This window comes from Diospyros lotus, chromosome 8 (genome assembly GCF_014633365.1).
Source record: "Diospyros lotus cultivar Yz01 chromosome 8, ASM1463336v1, whole genome shotgun sequence".
Taxonomy (NCBI): Eukaryota; Viridiplantae; Streptophyta; class Magnoliopsida; order Ericales; family Ebenaceae; genus Diospyros; species Diospyros lotus.
The window spans coordinates 29835664-29854405 of NC_068345.1; the positions used below are offsets into that span (position 1 = coordinate 29835664).

General features: G+C 40.1%; 1 protein-coding gene across 2 annotated transcripts in view; it reads right to left on the bottom strand.

Moving 5' to 3' along the window:
- Positions 1 to 18742, bottom strand: part of LOC127807527 (glucose-6-phosphate isomerase 1, chloroplastic-like) — a 44789-nt gene that overhangs the window by 13410 nt on the left and 12637 nt on the right. For both annotated transcript variants that reach the window (XM_052345436.1, XM_052345437.1), the window contains exons 5-8: positions 17409 to 17552; positions 17264 to 17329; positions 16298 to 16366; positions 16091 to 16198 (exon numbers count right to left, since the gene is read on the bottom strand). In XM_052345436.1, the coding sequence (XP_052201396.1) occupies positions 16091 to 16198; positions 16298 to 16366; positions 17264 to 17329; positions 17409 to 17552 (387 nt within the window). The remainder of the gene's footprint in view (positions 1 to 16090; positions 16199 to 16297; positions 16367 to 17263; positions 17330 to 17408; positions 17553 to 18742) is intronic.

The following is an 18742-nucleotide window of genomic DNA, read 5'->3' on the forward strand; positions in this document are numbered from 1 at the left end:
GAGCACATCAACCAATGTTTGGAAGCATACTTGAGGTGTATGTGCTTCACCAAACCCAAGAGCTGGAATAAGTGGCTCCTGTTAGCACAATGGTAGTATAATTCCAGCTACTGCAGTGCTATTAAACGGAGTCCTTTTGAGGCTATGTTTGGATATAAGCCTCCTATGATGCCAGCCATTTCAGATTCTTCTCCTACTGTGGTTGCAGTGGGACATTACTTCCAGCAAAGGCAGCAGATGCTAACGGTGCTTAAAAGAGAGTTGACTACAACCCATAATAAAATGAAACAGGTAGCAGATGGCAAGAGAAGTGAACAGACTTTTGAGGTAGGTGATATGGTCTATCTCAAGGTAAGGCAATTTCTACGCCATCCCTACACGGCTACACCTCCCTACCAGCCTCTAAGCTGAGTCCAAAATATTTTAGCCCCTATCCTATTGTGGCTGTTGAGTTGTATATTGTATATTGTTGTGTGTGTATCTCTCCTAGGGTTAGCCTTAGGCTTATGTCATGGTATATGTCATGACCAATGTAGTGTTTGTATATATATAGGTTGTAATCTATTAGTTTGGTAATACAGAAAATATCTATCTTTCTACACATGGTATCAAAGCCATCAAACAAACCCTAGATCTAAGTCTCCATTGCGTCAGTCTCCTCCAGCTCCGGCATACATCCCCTTCCACCAATCTGACCATGAAGACGTCGACACCGCCACCGCCACCGCCACTGCTAGATCTCGCCCACGAAGTCACCACTAGATCAAACTGTTAGCGAGTATTTAATGCAAGGCAGCAGCAAGGAATGGAAGCTTCCTAATTCAGCCGATATCTAAGGATTACGATTGGCTGTTCTTTTAGTCAATCAATTAGTCTCTTATATCTTTCTATTCTTAGTTGATCTTGTGCCTAGGATAGGATCATCTAAAGTAAGAATGTAAATCTGTATATAGCCTTTTGTTTCTTTATTTATAGTTTCTAAAAATAGGTTCTTGTATAGCAGTTAGAATCTTCCTAAAATTAGCAGGAAGATGATTGTTATTTATTGTACTCGTGTGCTTCTTGATTGAACAAGATTAAAAGACCATTCATTTTTTTAGTTGACATGGTATCAGAGCCAAGACAATAGCTTTCCGATCTGTGAAACTATTGTGGCCGTTTCCTCCTTGGTTCAACTTGATCCTTTCCTTCTTTCTTCAGTCCAGCTTGAATCATGTCTAATACTCAAACCCTTGAGACTACCGATTCCAGCAATGCGAGAGTGGCTGAACCTTCAATGACCAGCAACAATGGCGGAAATACTAGTGGAGATCTGCCAAGCCTTCAGATAGCTTATCATTTAAATGGTAAGAATTATTTGAAGTGGTCTCAATTGGTTCGGACCATTCTTAAGGGCAAAGGGAGGCTTAGTCACCTAGAAGGGACTGGCCCTAAGACCGATGACCCAAGGTTTGTTACATGGGACGAAGAAGACTCTTTAATAATGTCATGGTTATGGAATTCTATGGTCCCTAAAATCAGCGACACGGTGATGTTCCTATCGACGTCAAGGGAGATTTGGGAGGCTATCAAGTTGACATATTCCAAGATCAAAGATGCTGCCCAGATCTATGAGATCCGAACTAAAGTGGCAGCAACAAAGCAAGGTACTAGATCAATCACAGAATATGCCAATCTTCTGCAAACTATGTGGCAGGAATTAGACCATTACCAGTGTCTAAAGATGACATGCAGCGAAGATGCTGCATTACACAAGAGGTTTGTTGAAAAGGAAAGGATATATGATCTTCTAGCTGGGCTAAATACTGATTTTGATGCTGTGAGAATTCAGATTCTTGGAAAAGAAGATTTACCGTCCCTCAATGAAGTTATTTCTATAGTTCGGGCAGAAGAAGGAAGGAGAGGTGTTATGTTAGAAACCAATCCAATAGAAACTTCGGCTCTATTGTCTCTAAAAGGTCAGGCCCAAAACAAAGAAAAGGATGAGAAGAAGCCCTTTGATAGAGATAACCTATGGTGCACCTATTGCAAAAAGCCTAGGCACACCATAGAGAAGTGTTGGAAACTTCATGGGTGGCCTAATAAGGGAGGATCTTCAGGGAAGAATTCTGGCCAGGTGTATATGACAGCCAGCAGTAACCCACAGCCTCAAAATCAAAAGGAACCCGAGCAAGAAAATGTCCCAGAGCTGAATCAAATGGAAATTGACAAGCTGAGAAAACTATTGGAATCCCTCAGAAAAGGTACAGAAACTGAGGGTGTAGCCTCTCTTACTCTCACAGGTATCTCTACCATATCTTATAGCCTATATGCTTCAGAAAATAATTCCCCTACCTCATGGATCTTAGATTCTGGTGCCACTGATCACATGACACCAATTTCAACCCATTTCAGTTCTTATATTCCTTGTCCTAGTTCCAGAAAAATCACCTTAGCAGATGGTTCTTCAACCACTGTGGCAGGCTAAGGTGATGTGATTCTTAATCGGCACCTCACCCTTAAAAATGTGTTGCACGTCCCCAAACTTTTTGCTAACCTAATATCTGTTCATAAACTTGTTTCAAACTCTAATTGCAATATCATATTTTGTGCAACCCATTGCGAGATGCAGGAGCAAGGCACGAGGAGGAGGATTGGACTTGCTAAAGAGAAAGCAGGCCTATTTCTTTTTGAGGAACCTAGAGAGCAGGGAGGACAAGGGAAAGATCAGATCATATCATGTTTAGCTCAGTCTAATAAAAACCAACTGTGGTTGCATCACTACAGATTAGGTCATCCATCTTTTTTCCTTCTCAAAAACATGTTTCCAGATTTATTCAAGGGTCTAAGTACTGCTGTCTTTCATTGTTCTGTATGTGAAATGGCTAAGCATCGGAGATCCACGTTTACTTCCTCAAATAAAAGGTCTTGTTCACCTTTTTCCCTTATTCATAGTGACATCTGGGGTCCCTCATCTATGTCTAATATCTCTGGAGCAAAGTGGTTTGTAGTGTTTATTGATGATTATACTCGAACCTCATGGCTATATCTTTTAAAAACTAAGGCTGATATAAGTAATGTGATTCCCACATTCTTCAACATGATTAAAAATCAGTTTGGAGTGAGCATTAAGAGGATTAGATCAGATAATGCTAGAAATTTTTTCAATCATTCCCTATCTAATTTTTTCCTAAAACAGGGAGTCATACATGAATCATCTTGTCCCTACACTCCCCAACAAAATGGAGTGGCAGAAAAGAAAATTGGGCACATTCTAAATGTTACTCGGGCACTTCTCTTTCATCATAATGTTCCCAAACATTATTGGGGGGAAGCTGCTCTAACAGCCACATTCCTTATCAACCGCTTACCATCTCAGCTTCTGGGGTTTTGTAGTCCAATCCAATTGCTCACTAAGTCATTCCCTGATTGTCGTATGATCAGTCCAAGTCTGCAGCCTAGGGTGTTCGGGTGTAGTGCCTTTGTTCATATTCCTTCCGTTAACAGGGGTAAGCTAGACCCAAGAGCTATAAAATATATATTTATTGGGTACTCAGCCACTCAAAAAGGTTACAAGTGTTATCACCCTCCTACAAAAAAATTCTTTGTGTCAGCCGATGTCACCTTTACAGAAGAAGAGTCCTATTTCCATCAATCCGATCATTCATCTCTTGACCCAAATCAGTCTATGGTTCCTACTCCTACTTGCCCGAATCAACCTTTGTTTCCTTTACCGGCTGCTAAGCCAGAGAGCACCCAAAAAACAGGAGTGACAGAATCATTTCCGAAATCCCCTCGGCCATTACAGGTTTACTCAAGAAGAAAAGGTGCTGAAATTCCTATACCAGATCCAGCATCCTCCTCCACAGAGCCTACTCTTGAAGATGACAGAGTTACTGATTCTATCAACTCAACCTCAGGTAACATCCTCACGGAATCTCCAACTGCTGTTAACAACAGCCCTGAAAGTCCCAATCTTGTGACTCTTGAATCTGCCGATCTCCCTAATGATTTGGATTGGCCTATTGCTCTTCGCAAGGAAACTAGAGCCTGCACCAAACATCCATTACATTTGTTTCTTTCCTATTCAAAACTATCCTCTCCTCACAAAACTTTTCTCACTATCCTGCATACTACCTTTGTTCCAAAGACGTTTTCTGAAGCAATAGGACATAAGCAATGGAGAGAAGCCATGGAAGCAAAGATGGCAGCCCTACAGAAAAACCAGACCTGGAAAATTGTTGATCTACCTGAAGGAAAGCACCCTGTAGGCTGCCGGTGGATTTATACTGTCAAGTACAAAGCTGATGGCTCCCTAGACCGCTATAAGGCCAGATTAGTGGCCAAAGGGTATACTCAGGTATATGGTATTGATTATTTAGACACCTTTGCTCCTGTTGCGAAATTAAATACAGTTCGGGTCCTTCTATCCTTAGCAATTAACCTTGGCTAGAAATTACACCAATATGATGTCAAAAATGCTTTTTTACATGGGGACCTTAAAGAGGAAGTGTACATGGACATTCCTCCGGGATATGAGCTTCCTAATCAGGAAAAGAAGGTGGGTAAGTTGAATAAAGCCCTATATGGCTTGAAACAATCACCACGTGCATGGTTTGGTCGTTTTACAAAAGCAATGGTTGCTCAAGGGTTCAAGCAAAGCCAAGGAGATCATGCTCTATTTGTGAAGCATTTGGTTTCAGGGGGAATCACTATACTTATTGTTTATGTTGATGATATTGTGGTTACAAGGAGTGATGAAACCGAAATGCAACGGTTGCGAGAATGCCTAATTCGAGAGTTTGAAATTAAAGACCTGGGGAGACTAAAGTATTTCTTGGGAATAGAAGTAGCTCATTCGGAAAAAGGTATCTTTATTTCTCAGCAAAAATATATCATCGACTTATTAAATGAAACAGGGATGCTGGGATGCAAAGCTGTGGACACCCCAATTGATCCAAATCACAAGTTAGGAGAAGCTCTAGGAGAAAATGCAGTGGATATAGGGTCTTATCAAAGGCTGGTTGGGAAACTCATCTACTTAGCTCACACTAGGCCGGACATCGCCTATGTGGTTGGAGTAGTCAGTCAATTTCTGCACGATCCGAGAGAACCTCATTTGAAAGCAGTCTATAGGATACTTCACTATCTTAAAGGAGCGCCTGGCAAGGGAATTCTGTTTAAAAAAGGTGATGATTTGACTCTTGAAGCTTATACTGATGCAGACTATGCAGGTTCAACGGTGGATAGGAGATCAACTTCAGGTTATTGCACTTTCCTAGGAGGGAATATTGTGACATGGAGGAGTAAAAAACAGAATGTTGTAGCCCGATCTAGCGCTGAGGCAGAATTCCGGTCTATGGCTTTGGGTATTTGTGAGCTGTTATGGCTAAAAATTATTTTGGAGGACTTAAAAATTCAATGGCAAGGTCCTATGAAGCTCTATTGTGATAACAAATCTGCAATCAATATAGCCCACAACCCAGTTCAACACGACAGAACCAAGCATATTGAAGTGGACAGACATTTTATCAAAAAAAAATTGGACAATGGTTTGATTTGCACTCCTTATGTCTCCTCTTGTGATCAAGTAGCGGATATTCTTACAAAGGGATTACCTCCAATGGTATTTCGAAGACTTTCTAGCAAGATTAGGATGGATGATATCCATTCCAATCTTGAGGGGGAGTGTTAGCGAGTATTTAATGCAAGGCAGCAGCAAGGAATGGAAGCTTCCTAATTCAGCCGATATCTAAGGATTACGATTGGCTGTTCTTTTAGTCAATCAATTAGTCTCTTATATCTTTCTATTCTTAGTTGTGATCTTGTGCCTAGGATAGGATCATCTAAAGTAAGAATGTAAATCTGTATATAGCCTTTTGTTTCTTTATTTATAGTTTCTAAAAATAGGTTCTTGTATAGCAGTTAGAATCTTCCTAAAATTAGCAAGAAGATGATTGTTATTTATTGTACTCGTGTGCTTCTTGATTGAACAAGATTAAAAGACCATTCATTTTTTCAGTTGACACAAACAGATCTGACCGTCACTGACCTCGTGAAGTCACCGCCAAATCTGACCGTCACTAACCTCGCAAAGTCGCTGCCAAACCTGACCATCACTAACCTCGCAAAATTGCCACTAGCATCGGCCGTCATTGACATCGTGAAGTCGCCGCCACCGCTAGATTTAACAAACCTGACCGCAACCGCCTCACCCCCAACCTTGCTTGCGACCGCCTCACCAGCGATCTTGCCCATCAACACCATCACCCAGATCCGACCACCACTGACTAGATCCAGCCATCAGTCTTTAGATTCGACTGCGTCTTGCTCATATCTGGCCGTCGTCGGTCTTCAGATCTAGCTGTTAGTCTTCAAATCTCCCCAAATCTGGTCGTTAACCTTCAGATCTGCCCAGATCCGGCTGTCACAAACCTTTAGATCTGTCTAGATCTGGCCGTCAACCTTCAGATTTGAACAGATCCAGTCGCCGCCAACCTTCAGATCTACCTAGATCCAGCCTCCCAAATCCGGCGTCTGTGTCTCACCTGCTATTGCTGCTATCGTTGTTGTTGTTGTTTTAGACCTGCTTAGCCCAAATCTACTATCGTCACTATCCACCTTCATCGGTGCTCCGAACGAGTCTCTATCACTCTGTTTTCTGTGTTCTTCCAAATCATCCAGCCTTCCTTTTTGGCTTATTTTAACCCCTTTTGTCTCAGAGAGATAGGTTCTTCATGGTTTGTACCCTTGATGCTATTGGTCCTAAGCTTGCTCATGTTCGTGACCAGATCTTTGCCAGTCCTAACGTCCCTACGATGGATGAAGTATATTCCCGTCTTCTTCGGGTTTCCTCTCTTCCTATTGCGACTACCTCTTTCACAGGTGATAATTCAATCATAACTTCGCATATTCAGTGTCATGGAGCACAAGGAGGAGATCGTGGTGGTAATCGAGGCAAATGCCCCAAGTATAACTACTGTCAAAAGTGAGGGCATACTAAGGAACAGTGTTATAAGCTACATGGTCGCCCTTCTCGTGCTAATGTTGCTTCTGTTGAAGGATCTCGGTCTAAATCTTCTGATGGACATCCATCAAACTCTATACTTCTCACTGGGGTTGACTATAACGAGTTATCTAAGGTATAAGACATCCTAGCAATCCTCAACTGCCTCTATCGCCCAATCCAGTGACTCCACTGCCTGTCTTGCTCGGTCATCCTCTTTAGGATCGTGGGTCCTGGACTCAGGTGCTTCTAACCATATATCTGGTAATCCTATCTTTTCTCTCATTTTACTAGTTCTGTTTTCTTTACCTTCCGTAACTTTGGCCAATGATTCCGAAGCAATTCCTAAAGCTATTGGTACTACCGAACCCTTACCTTCTCTACCTTTAGATTATGTCTTTTATCTTCCTCGTTGTCCTTTTAATCTTGTATATGTCAATAAACTTGCCTTAAATTGTTCTGTCACCTTCAATGACAATTCTGTTACTATCCAGGATCGCGATACGGGAAAGATGCTTAGCGTTGGATGTGAGTCGCAGGGTCTATCACCTCAACCTTCCTAAATCTCCCATTGCTTGCTCAGTGAGTGAGTCTCCTGCTCTTCTCCACAACCGTTTGGGGCATCTTAGTTTGGCTAAATTTCAAAAGATGGTTTCCAGTCTATTTACATTGTTGTCTTTCCACTGTGAGCCTTATCAGCTTGGGAAACAGTCTAGAACTTCTTTTCCAAAGCATGTCAATAATCGAGTTGTGTCCCCATTTGCTTTAGTTCATACTGATGTCTGGGGTCCTAGTGTTGTCGTGTTTGTTTTAGGTTTTCAATATTTTGTCACGTTCATCAACGATTATTCTAGATGCACATGGTTATATTTAATGAAAAACTGTTCTGAGTTATTTTCAATTTTTGAATCTTTTTGTGCCTAAGTCAAAATGCAATTTCATACATCTGTTCAAGTATTGCGCAATGACAATGCCCCTAAATATTTTTCTGCCCCCTTTACTACATCTATGTCATCTCTAGGGATCTTACATCAGTCCTCTTGTGCCTATACATCACAGCAGAATGGGGTTGTTAAATGTAAAAATAGACATTTGATTGAAACTGCTCGCACCCTTCTTTTACACCATCATGTTCCCCTTCGTTTTTGGGTTGATGTTGTCCTCGCTGCTTGCTATCTCATTAACAGGATGCCTTCCTCTATTCTTCAGCACAACATTCCTCTCTCTCTCTCTTGTTTCCTAATCACCATTATATGCTCTTCCTCCCTGTGTCCTCGGTTGCACGAGCTTTGTCCACAACATGTCTCCTGGTAGATATAAATTGTTTATTCGGTCCATCAAATGCATTTTTCTTGATTACTCCCGACTTCAAAAGGGTTACAAGTGTTACTCTCTTGACACCCGACGCTATTTTCTTTATGCTGATATTACATTTTTTGAATCATCCCATTTCTACTCTTCACCCCCTTTCTGAGCGTCATCCCATATTGGCCATCCCTATTCCATCTAGTCCTCCTATTCCTGTTATCCCTACTCCCTCTTCTATCCCATTACAGGTTTATCATTGGCATTCTCCGAGTCAATCTCATAATGGTATTGATGATGTCACTGCGCATACTCCAACTTTTCCTATTGCCCCAGTGACCCCTGCTGCCGGCATCTCCACTTGCCGCGATCCTACCTTTTGAGGATCAGTTTCCCATTACCATTTGGAAAGGTATCCGTCCTACTCGCAGTCCTCATCCCATTTATATTTTCTTAGTTATCACCGTCTGTCTTCCCCTTTCAATGATTTCTTTCTTTCCTATCCTTTGTTTCTGTTCCCAAGACTGTTAGCGAGGCACTATTTGATCCGAGGTGGCAATAAGCAATGATAGACGAGATGACTGTTTTGCATTCCAATGGCACCTAGGATTTGGTTCCCTTACCTCTAGGAAAATCTCTTGTTGGATGTCGGTAGATCTATACTGTCAAAGCTAGTCGTGACAGGCAAATTGATCAACTTAAGGCCTGTTTGGTTGTCAAAGGGTACACCCAGGTTTATGGTCTTGACTATGGTGATACATTTTTCCCTGTGGCTAAAATGTCTTTTGTGCGTTTATTTCTCTCTATCGCCGCTATGCGCCACTAGCTAGTGTATCAGCTGGACATTAAAAATGCATTCTTACATGGTGAGCTTCAAGAATAGATTTATATGGAGCAACCTCCTGGGTTTGTTGTTCAAGGGGAGTCTAGTTTGGTTTGTAAACTTCGTCGCTCACTATATGGTTTAAAAAAGTCTCCACGAGCCTGGCTTGGTCGCTTCAATGTTGTTATTCAGGAAGTTGGTATGACTCGTAGTGAGTCTGATCATTCGGTTTTTTACAAACACACATCATAGGAGAAGTGTATATACTTGGTAGTCTATGTGGATGAAATTGTCATTACAGGTGATGATTAAGATGGCATTGCTCAATTGAATAAACATCTTTTCCATCATTTTCAAACTAAGGACTTGGGGTTACTTAAGTATTTCCTTGGCATCGAAGTTGCTCGCTCCAATTCTGGTATAGTTATTTCTCAGCAAAAGTATGTGTTAAACATTTTGGAAGAAACTAGGATGCTTGATTATAAACCTATAGATTCTCCTAGGGATCCTAATGTAAAGCTTTTACCAGAACAGGGGGAGCCTCTTGCAAATCATAGGAGATATTGCGGGCTGGTGGGAAAACTTAATTATCTCACTATCACTCGACCTGACAATTCTTTCTTAATCAGTGTTATCAGTCAATTTTTACAATCTCCTTGTGATAACTACTGGAATGTAGTTGACCAAATTCTCAGATATATCAAAGTAGCTCCAAGTAAAGGACTATCATATAAGGACAAGGGTCATACTCAGGTAGTTGGATATTCTGACGCAGATTGGGCAGGTTCTCCATTTGATAGACAATCTACTTCAGGATATTGTGTTCTATTTGGAGGGAACCTGGTATCTTGGAAAAGTAAAAAAGCAAGATGTTGTTGCAAGGTCGAGTGTAGAAGCAAAATATCGTGCTATGGCCCTAGCAACATGTGAATTTATTTGGTTAAAACAATTGTTTCAAGAACTCAAGTTTGGAGAGATATCACAGATGAGGTTAATTTGCGATAATCAAACTGCGTTACATATTGCCTCCAATCCAGTCTTTCATGAGAGGACCAAACATATCGAGATAGATTGTTACTTCATTCGAGAGGAAATTTTATCTTACTATATTACCACAAATTTTGTCAATTCAAAATAACTAGTTAGCAGATATCTTTACTAAATCCCTCAAGGGTCCTCAAATTGAGTATATTTGTAACAAGCTTGGTGCATATGATATGCATGCTCCAGCTTGAGGGGGAGTGTTGAGTTGTATATTGTAGATTGTAGATTGTAGATTGTAGATTGTTGTGTGTGTATCTCTCTCCTAGGGTTAGCCTTAGGCTTATGTCATGGCTTATGTCATGACCCATGTAGTGTTTGTATATATATAGGTTGTAATCTATTAGTTTGATAATACAAAAAATATCTATCTTTCCGCACAGTGGCAAAGATTGGTCCAGTTGCATACCGGTTGCAGCTGCCAGAAGTAGTGACCAACCACCTAGTATTCCATGTTTTGTTAAAGAAGGCTAAAGAACTTGATGTCCCTATTGGCTTATATCTGCCTTCTAATGTGGAGGAAGTAGAAGAGGTGATTGAACCCCATGCTATTGTGGAGAAGTGGGTGTTATACCAGGGCACTGTACCCCTAACTCAAGTGCTGGTGCAGGTGATCCCATCTTTAGCCTGACCACACCACTTGGGAGTACCTCCCAGACCACTTGAAGCAATTTCTCTAGGCAGTGGGTCTACTTTAAATTCTTAAGGAAAATAATTCTTTGAAGGGGTGGGGATTGTCACGATCTTGGGGATATGTTTGTAATTTTGGGGGGAGGGGATCCATGGTGTATAAGCTATTAGGAGGACTAATTGAAAGGGATTAAGAGATTAGGCGGGAAAAGGGAAATAACTAACTCTTTGTATAACAACTAGCGTGGCTGTTAGATTAGTTAGGTGATTGGGAACAGATGGTGATGTGGCTAGAGGTTCTTTAAAAGAGACCTATGGCAGGTTGGAAAGATCATCGAATGAATATACGATCATTTCTCTCTCTCTCTCTCTCTCTTTACATCTCTCTTGTTCTTGCACTCAGTGAGTAACCTAATTGTCCAACCCTAATTCAAGGGCTTGACAAATAATTGTGTGAATACCAATACTTGTATTTGCAGAAGGACAAAATTGAGCGACAACGTGAGATCCTGATGAAACAAGGGGTTATTAGACCAAGCAAGTTGTAGTTCTCATCTCCCATGCGCTTAGTTAAAAAGCATGACGACACTTAGTGCTTTTGTGCAAATTAGAGGGCTCTAAATGCTCAAACAATGAAGGATAAGTTTCCAACACCAGTGATATAGAGTTATTGGATGAGCTAAATAGAGTGAATCATTTTACTGAGTAAGACTTGAGACCTAGATATCATCAAGTCAGAATGAACCTTGAGGATGTTGCTAAAACAACATTTAGGACTCATCTTGGCCATTTCAATTTTTTGGTGATGCCCTTAGGATTAACAAATGCTCCCTCTACCTTTTAGGCCCTCATGAATGAGGTATTTCACCCATATCTTCATAAATTTGTGCTGGTATTTTTTATGACATTTTGATTCACAGAAGAACTTAGTGTTAGAGTATCTAGTTCACATAAGGACAGTTTTTACAAAATTACGCACTCACCAAATGCTTCTTAAACAATCAAAATGCTTGTTCACACAACTACAAGTGGCATATTTGGGAGATGTTGTATCTGCAAAGGGGGTGGAAGTCAACCAACGTAAGATTACAGCCATCATGGAATGGCCTCAACCATAGATAGTAAGAGCTCTATGCGGATTCCTTGGACTAGCAGGTTATTACAGGAAGTGTATACAAAATTATGGCCCTATTTCCGCACTGTTGACAGCCTTCTTACAAAAGAATGCCTTTGTATGGAGCAATGACTCCACAAAAGCCATCATTCAGCTCAAGCAGGCTTTGCCTTCAGCCCGGTACTTATTCTGCCAGATTTCTCTCAGCCATTTGTGGTCAAATGTGATACCTCTGACACTGGTATCGGCATAGTTCTACGCGAGGGGGATAATCCATTGTTACTACAGTCGAGTTTTAGCAAAATGGCAACTTTGCCTTCCGGCTTATGAGAAAGAGTTGATGGGATTAGTAAAGGCAATTCAGCAGTGGACACTGTACTTGTAGGGATGATCCTTCCTAGTAAGAACTGACCACTACAGCCTTAAATTCTTATTTGGAACAGAAAACAGTGTTGTCTCCTCTTCAGAGATGCCTGAGTAAACGAACTGGATATGACTTTTTAAGTGAATTCCGAACATGGAAACAAAATGTTGTTGCCGATGCCTTGTCTTGCAGGGATCAAGATGTGGGGGTCCCTTATGGCCATTTCTATGCATCAGTTGACTATTTTTGACTCAATTCGAGAAGAAATTCAGCAGTGCTTGGGGATTTGTTGACTAAAATCTAGCATGGGGAGCTCAACCTGCCATGGGAAGTTCATAATGGACTGATTCTGTTCAAGAGACGAGTGTATCTCCATTCCGACTCACCTCTTAGGCAGAATGTTGTTTCCATCTTCCATGATCAAACACATGAGGGATACTAAAAAACCCTCCATCAAGTGCAATCAAACTTCATTGGCAGGGAATGAAATCTCAAGTACAAGAGTATGTTCGGTCTTGTTCTGTTTCTCAATGCAATAAGACCGAGCACTTGAAGCCAACGGGGTCATTGCAGCCTCTTCCAGTGCGCAACAGATTGATATTTCCATGGACTTCATGGAGGGATTGCCAAATCTCAAGGTAGGAGTGTCCCTTTTGTGGTGGTGGACTGTTTCTTTTAAGTATGCTCACTTTATTCCCTTATCCCATCCATATTCCGCAATGTCAGTGGCTTGCATTTTTTTACAATGTGTTTAAACTGCATGGTTTACTCAAGTGTATTGTTAGCAATCATGATGTTAGTTTTACCAGTGCCTTTTGGAAGGAACTATTTAAATTGAGTGGCACTACTCTCAACTTTAGCTTAGGCTTAACCTACCATCATCAATCTGATGGTCAAACTGAAGTCATTAATCATACAATTGAGATGTATTTGAGATGCTTTGTGGGAGTAATTGTATTGGTTGCCTTGGGTTGAATATTGCTATAAGGGTCTCATTCCGCTTTGCAGACCACACCTTTGAGGTGGTTTATGGGAGAGCTCCTCCCTGGATGCTCTCTTACAATTCAGGTATAGCTCAGTTAGAGGCTGCGGATTATGCTTTGCAGCAGCAGGATTCCATTTTGAAGTCTTAAAGGGAACATTTGTTACAAGTTCAGGCTGCCATGAAGAAACAAGCAAATCAACACTGTCGAGATTTACAGTTTGCCATAGGGGACAGAGTGTTATTGAAGTTGCAACCATCTAGACAAACTTCAATAACTTCTCATTTCAATAAGAAGTTGTCCCAGCGTTTCTATAGACTTTTCAAGTGCTTAGCCGCCTTGGCAGTGTTGTTTACGAGCTATCCTTGCTGGAAGCCAGCAAGGTACATCCTGTGTTTCATGTTTCTTATCTTAAGCCCTTTCATGGAACAACAGGCAGTTCCACCTGCACTTCCGCCATGTGGGGCAGAACCTCGCTTTCACCCTCAAGTTGTGTTGAATTTGCGAATTTAGAATGGTAACAAGGAGTTCCTCATCCATTGGGTTGATTTGTCTCCGATTGAAGCTTCTAGGGTCTAGGAGGAGATTATAAAGGCTAATTTTCCTTCATTTGTGCTTGAGGACAAGCACATTTCCAAAGCGAGCGGTGATGTTATGGGTAATACAACCAAACCACCAATCACCCAAATTTGCAAGCGTAAAACCAAGTCTAAAACTGGATAGGATTATTTCATTTCCTATTTTGAGACTCCATTTGTTTGAGGGGAAGTGTTTTCCTAAAGGTAAACAGTTTCCTTGGAAAACAATTTCCTGAAAAGTGTTTTCCGTTGACTATAACCTGAAAATGTTGCTGGAAAACCATTTCCAGTGTTTGGCTGGCAATTAGAAAATTACAATATTTTTTTTTCTTTATCATCAAATCTATAACATAAAGATAAAAAAACATAATAAACAAATAAAAGCAATAAAGATAAAAACATAATAATATCATAGATATATAACAGTGAAGAACACACACACACACAACTGGACAGAGGCCCAGATGGCAGATGGTGGCCAGTGAGACAGAGCGAGATGACAACACACACACAGACTGAGAGAGGCGGATCTAGCTAGAGACAGATGGAGATGGTGACGCAGGCAGAGCTTGATGAACAGAGGCAAAGAAGGATGGAGATGGCAACACAGGTGGAGCTCGATGGAAAGAGGCAGCAATGTGGGAGTCGTCGATGGATGGTAGTGACACAGGAGGAGTTGATAGAGAAAGGAGGTGAAGCAGGAGGAGTTAACAGATAGAGGTGGCAATGCAGGAGTCGATAGGTGGCAGCGACGCAGGAGGAGCTCAATGGAGGCAGAGAAAATGCTGTGAGATCTGAATCGTTGCTCAATTCTATAGCTTTGGAAAGTGAATTCCCAATTTCAACTCGGGAAGTCATTTTCTGATTTTTGTTGTAGCTTTAGGAAATTACTTTCCATTGTTCGGAAAGTGATTTCCTTTGACTGTGATGTTTTCCTGGCGCCAAACACAAGAAAACCCAGAAAACACTTTCTGGGAAAATGTTTTCTAGCAAACAAACACAGGCTTAATTGGAAATGAATTGCAAATCTTCTAATCAAAATAAGTAAGGACCCAACAATATTAGGAAATAAGAAACTAACTCAAAATAAGAAATATAATCTCCTAATCAAAATAGGAAAAGAGCCAACAATATTAGGAAATAAGAAATTGACTTTGAGTCTCTAAGGGTATACTATTGTAGTTGATTACAAGGGAGTAAGAATAATATTTTCCCAGCATACTCTATGTGCAAGAGATCAAAGGGTTCTCTCTAATGAGCCCTAGCTTTCAACATAGGCAGACAAGGAAGGAGGCCTTTAAAGGGGTTAGCTTTTGATCTAGCTAATCGCTTGTGGAATCGATCCGTGAATAGATACCCTATTTAAGAAAGGTACCAAGTTGATTATTGAAGCCTATTCCAATGTTGATTATGCTAGGTCTCTCACAGATAGAAGATCCACATTAGGGAGCTAAGTAATTTGGAGAAGTAAGAAACAAAGTGTGGTTGCTAGATCTAATCTGAAAGCTGAATTTAGAGCAATGGCGTATGAGTATGTGAACTTCTATGGCTCAATCTCATTGTTAAAGATCTCAAAGTTAAGCAAGAACGGACTATGAGACTTTATTGTGACAACAAGTCAACCATTAATATTGCTCACAATCTGGTTCAATATGACCGAACCAAACATAGTGAAGTAGACAGGCACCTCATCAAGGGAAAGCTTGATTGTGGATTGATTAGTACTCCTTACACTCCAACCAATGAGCAGCTAGCCAATGTATTAATCAAGGGACTATTGGTGTCAAGATTTCAGGAGATCATCAAGAAGTTGGGAATGGATGATATCCACTCACCAACTTCAGGGAAGTGTTATAAATCCATAAATCTTTCCTATTATTGTTTCTTTCCTAGAATATCTCTATTTCCCTATTTCTAGAGTTTCCTTTTTATTAGGATAAGATTATGTTCCTTATTAGTATTGTTTCCCTTTTTTTTTTTCTTCCTAAATTGAGTTGACTAATCCATGATTATTTGGGATTAATTGCCTAAATCAGGATCCACGCTTGTCTAAATACTTAGTGTATAATGTACAGTTACACAATACAATACAATATAGAAAGTATTCTTTTCCACAGCAACTAATAATAGAATACTTACACATGCCACGATTGCCACCTGGCAAACTATCACAATATGAAAGCCCTTCCCGGAAATAAAAATAACTTCTTATTCTCATTCAAATATGGGATGCAAACATAAAGGGCTAAAAGAAGATGGTTGGATACCCGATTGCCATCCAAGTCAAACTCCTTCCCAAGTGATTCCATGACCAGCTGCTGTAAATACCTACTGAATAATAACAGGCTATCCTTGTAAGGAAGAATAACCATATCCTGTGAAAAGCAAGAGAGAGCAACACAAACCAATTTATGAGTGCAATTGCAACATAACATGCAAAGTTAGAAGGCTGACAAAAACATATTGAAGCCAACCTTGGATCCTACTCCATCAGAAGCCCAATACCAGCACAAAGCCAGCAATGCAGCAGGGTTGCTCCTCACCTGAAGGTATTTTAATAGCAAATAGTTAGAACAGGGATTCTGATATTATTTTCTTACAACTTCTTTCTTCAGCCTTGTTGTCTTTTCTATTTTTAATATGCAATCTCACCTCATGTATGCATATGCTGTGCACATGGGAAGTGGGAACAAATTTGCATTAAGATACTAGCCTGTTTCAGTGATACTAGTAGGCTACATTAGACCATAAATTCAAGAGCAAAATCCTCTCTTAACATGGCCTCAAAGCATTTCCTCATAAAAACAACTAGAGAAGTTGGCTACCAAATTAAATACGAAGCCAAATAACAAACATCCCAGCTAAGGAATTAGCCAAACAGAAGGTTTTTTTTTTTTTTTTGTTGGGGGCGGGGGGTTGAATAAAAATGTTTACCAAGATGAACTGCTTGGAAAACAAATGAAATCATAAGGACATCTGGAGGAAATGAAAGAAGGATTTGTAAGGTTGCTGTATTCAATGAAGGTCCAATTAAACACCTTTAAGGTAACAGATCAGTAAATCTAGACCTAATTAATTAATAAATCTTCTGCAATAACGAACAATTCAATTTTGATGTCTATTTCCTACAACTCTCATTTCATCCTGCTCACAGAGAACTTAGATAATATCCTTCTGTTTATTTCAGGAATAATATTCTAGGTCATCAGAGATCAACAGAACATACACTAATTTACCAAAAAAAGTTCCTTTGTAAAGCTAGAAAGAGATAAAGGACCATTTTCAATGCTAGAAAATTTAATGTGGAGTAAAACAAAAGTAGATGGAATCATGGAAATATTCCCATTCTTCTAATAGGTTCCATAATTGTTCAAGTTGCATAACACTTATCAGAAAAAATAATTTAAAGAAAGTAATAATTAGCTAAAAACAAAAGTTACCACAGTTGTCCTAGTAGCTTCATCCATCAATGCTGCACCCGCAAGCATTTCTTCAATGTTAATTCCCTGAAACAAGTTGTTCCAATAAATAATACTAACAGAATGGGTGACCTAATCACTTCTGGGGGGGGGGAAGATCAATAACCTGAAGAGCTGCTGGAAGTAGACCAACTGCAGACATTTCAGAAGTTCTACCACCCACCCAGTCAAACATTGGGAATCTAGCTAACCAACCCTCAATTCTTGCAGTGTTGTCCAGCAATGAATTCTCTTGTGTAACAGCAACACCCTGAACAATAAAGCATGAAGCACCAAACTTGTCTCCAAATTGATTTTCGTATAAGCAATAAAACCATTGAAACAAGAAGATCTGTGTTCAATCAACTTGAGACAAAAAACTTCAGTATGTGACCACAAGAAAATACATATGCAGACCTATCAATGTAATTATGCTATGAAAATGACTGAGGATGTGCTACATGTCAGGTTCTTAAATTCCTTTTTAACTCCAATCCAGAAATTTGACTTTTGGAATAATCAGTATTTGAAAAAAATGGTGATAAGGTAAAGTGAAGAAAGCCATACGCCTTCACAGAACCTTGCAACTCCACAACATTAAAAGCTAATTGTGCCTGGATTTAACTATATAGGTATAATTTTTTATGGATAAAATCTAGGGTTAATTTCATCTCGTCCCCCTGAGATTTTCTATATTGGTACTTGACCTTGAGAGTTTGAAAAATAGGCACCTCTCAACGCTCAATCTTTTGGCAGAGAGACACCTGGCACCTACCATTAGTAACACCTCCCCTCTCCATTTGTTGATCACACAAAATGACAATTTTGTACATTATGAGAATAAAATGGTTTTTAAAACCAAAAACATCACCTACAAGAAAGGACAAACCATGTATAACAAAAGAAGGCTCAAACAGGCTACAAGATAAAACAACATATGAAGAAAATGAGCATAAGAAGAAGAAGACTACAATGAGGACAGAGCCGAAGATCCAATAACAAAGAAGGAAGGATAGAGCCCTTAGGAGAATGGCCGTGCAGATCCACACCTTTGATAGAGCACCTTGAGGATAATGGACACCCAATGCGGGAGCCAAAATAGGGACAAGCAACCATAAAAGTTCATAGACCTCTTTCAAGGATTCCGATCTGGAAAAAGAATAGATAGCTTGCACTTATGTCGTATCAGAACTCATTTCAACAATCAACTTCCCCCATAATGATATCTATACTGCCTAGTATCATCATGATGTCTGCCAATTTCATTCTTTCTCACTAGGTGAGGAAGAATTTGCAAATTGATGAAACCTGTAGATGTAGTTTGTCACGACCTTGGGTATTATAGGGGTAAAGTTGTAATTGAGTTACAATTACAGTTAGGAGGTATTTTTGTAATTCGGTTACAGAACATGGGTGTTGTTATTCTATTATTTTCCCTTTTTGTCTTGTAGCTAGTTGGTT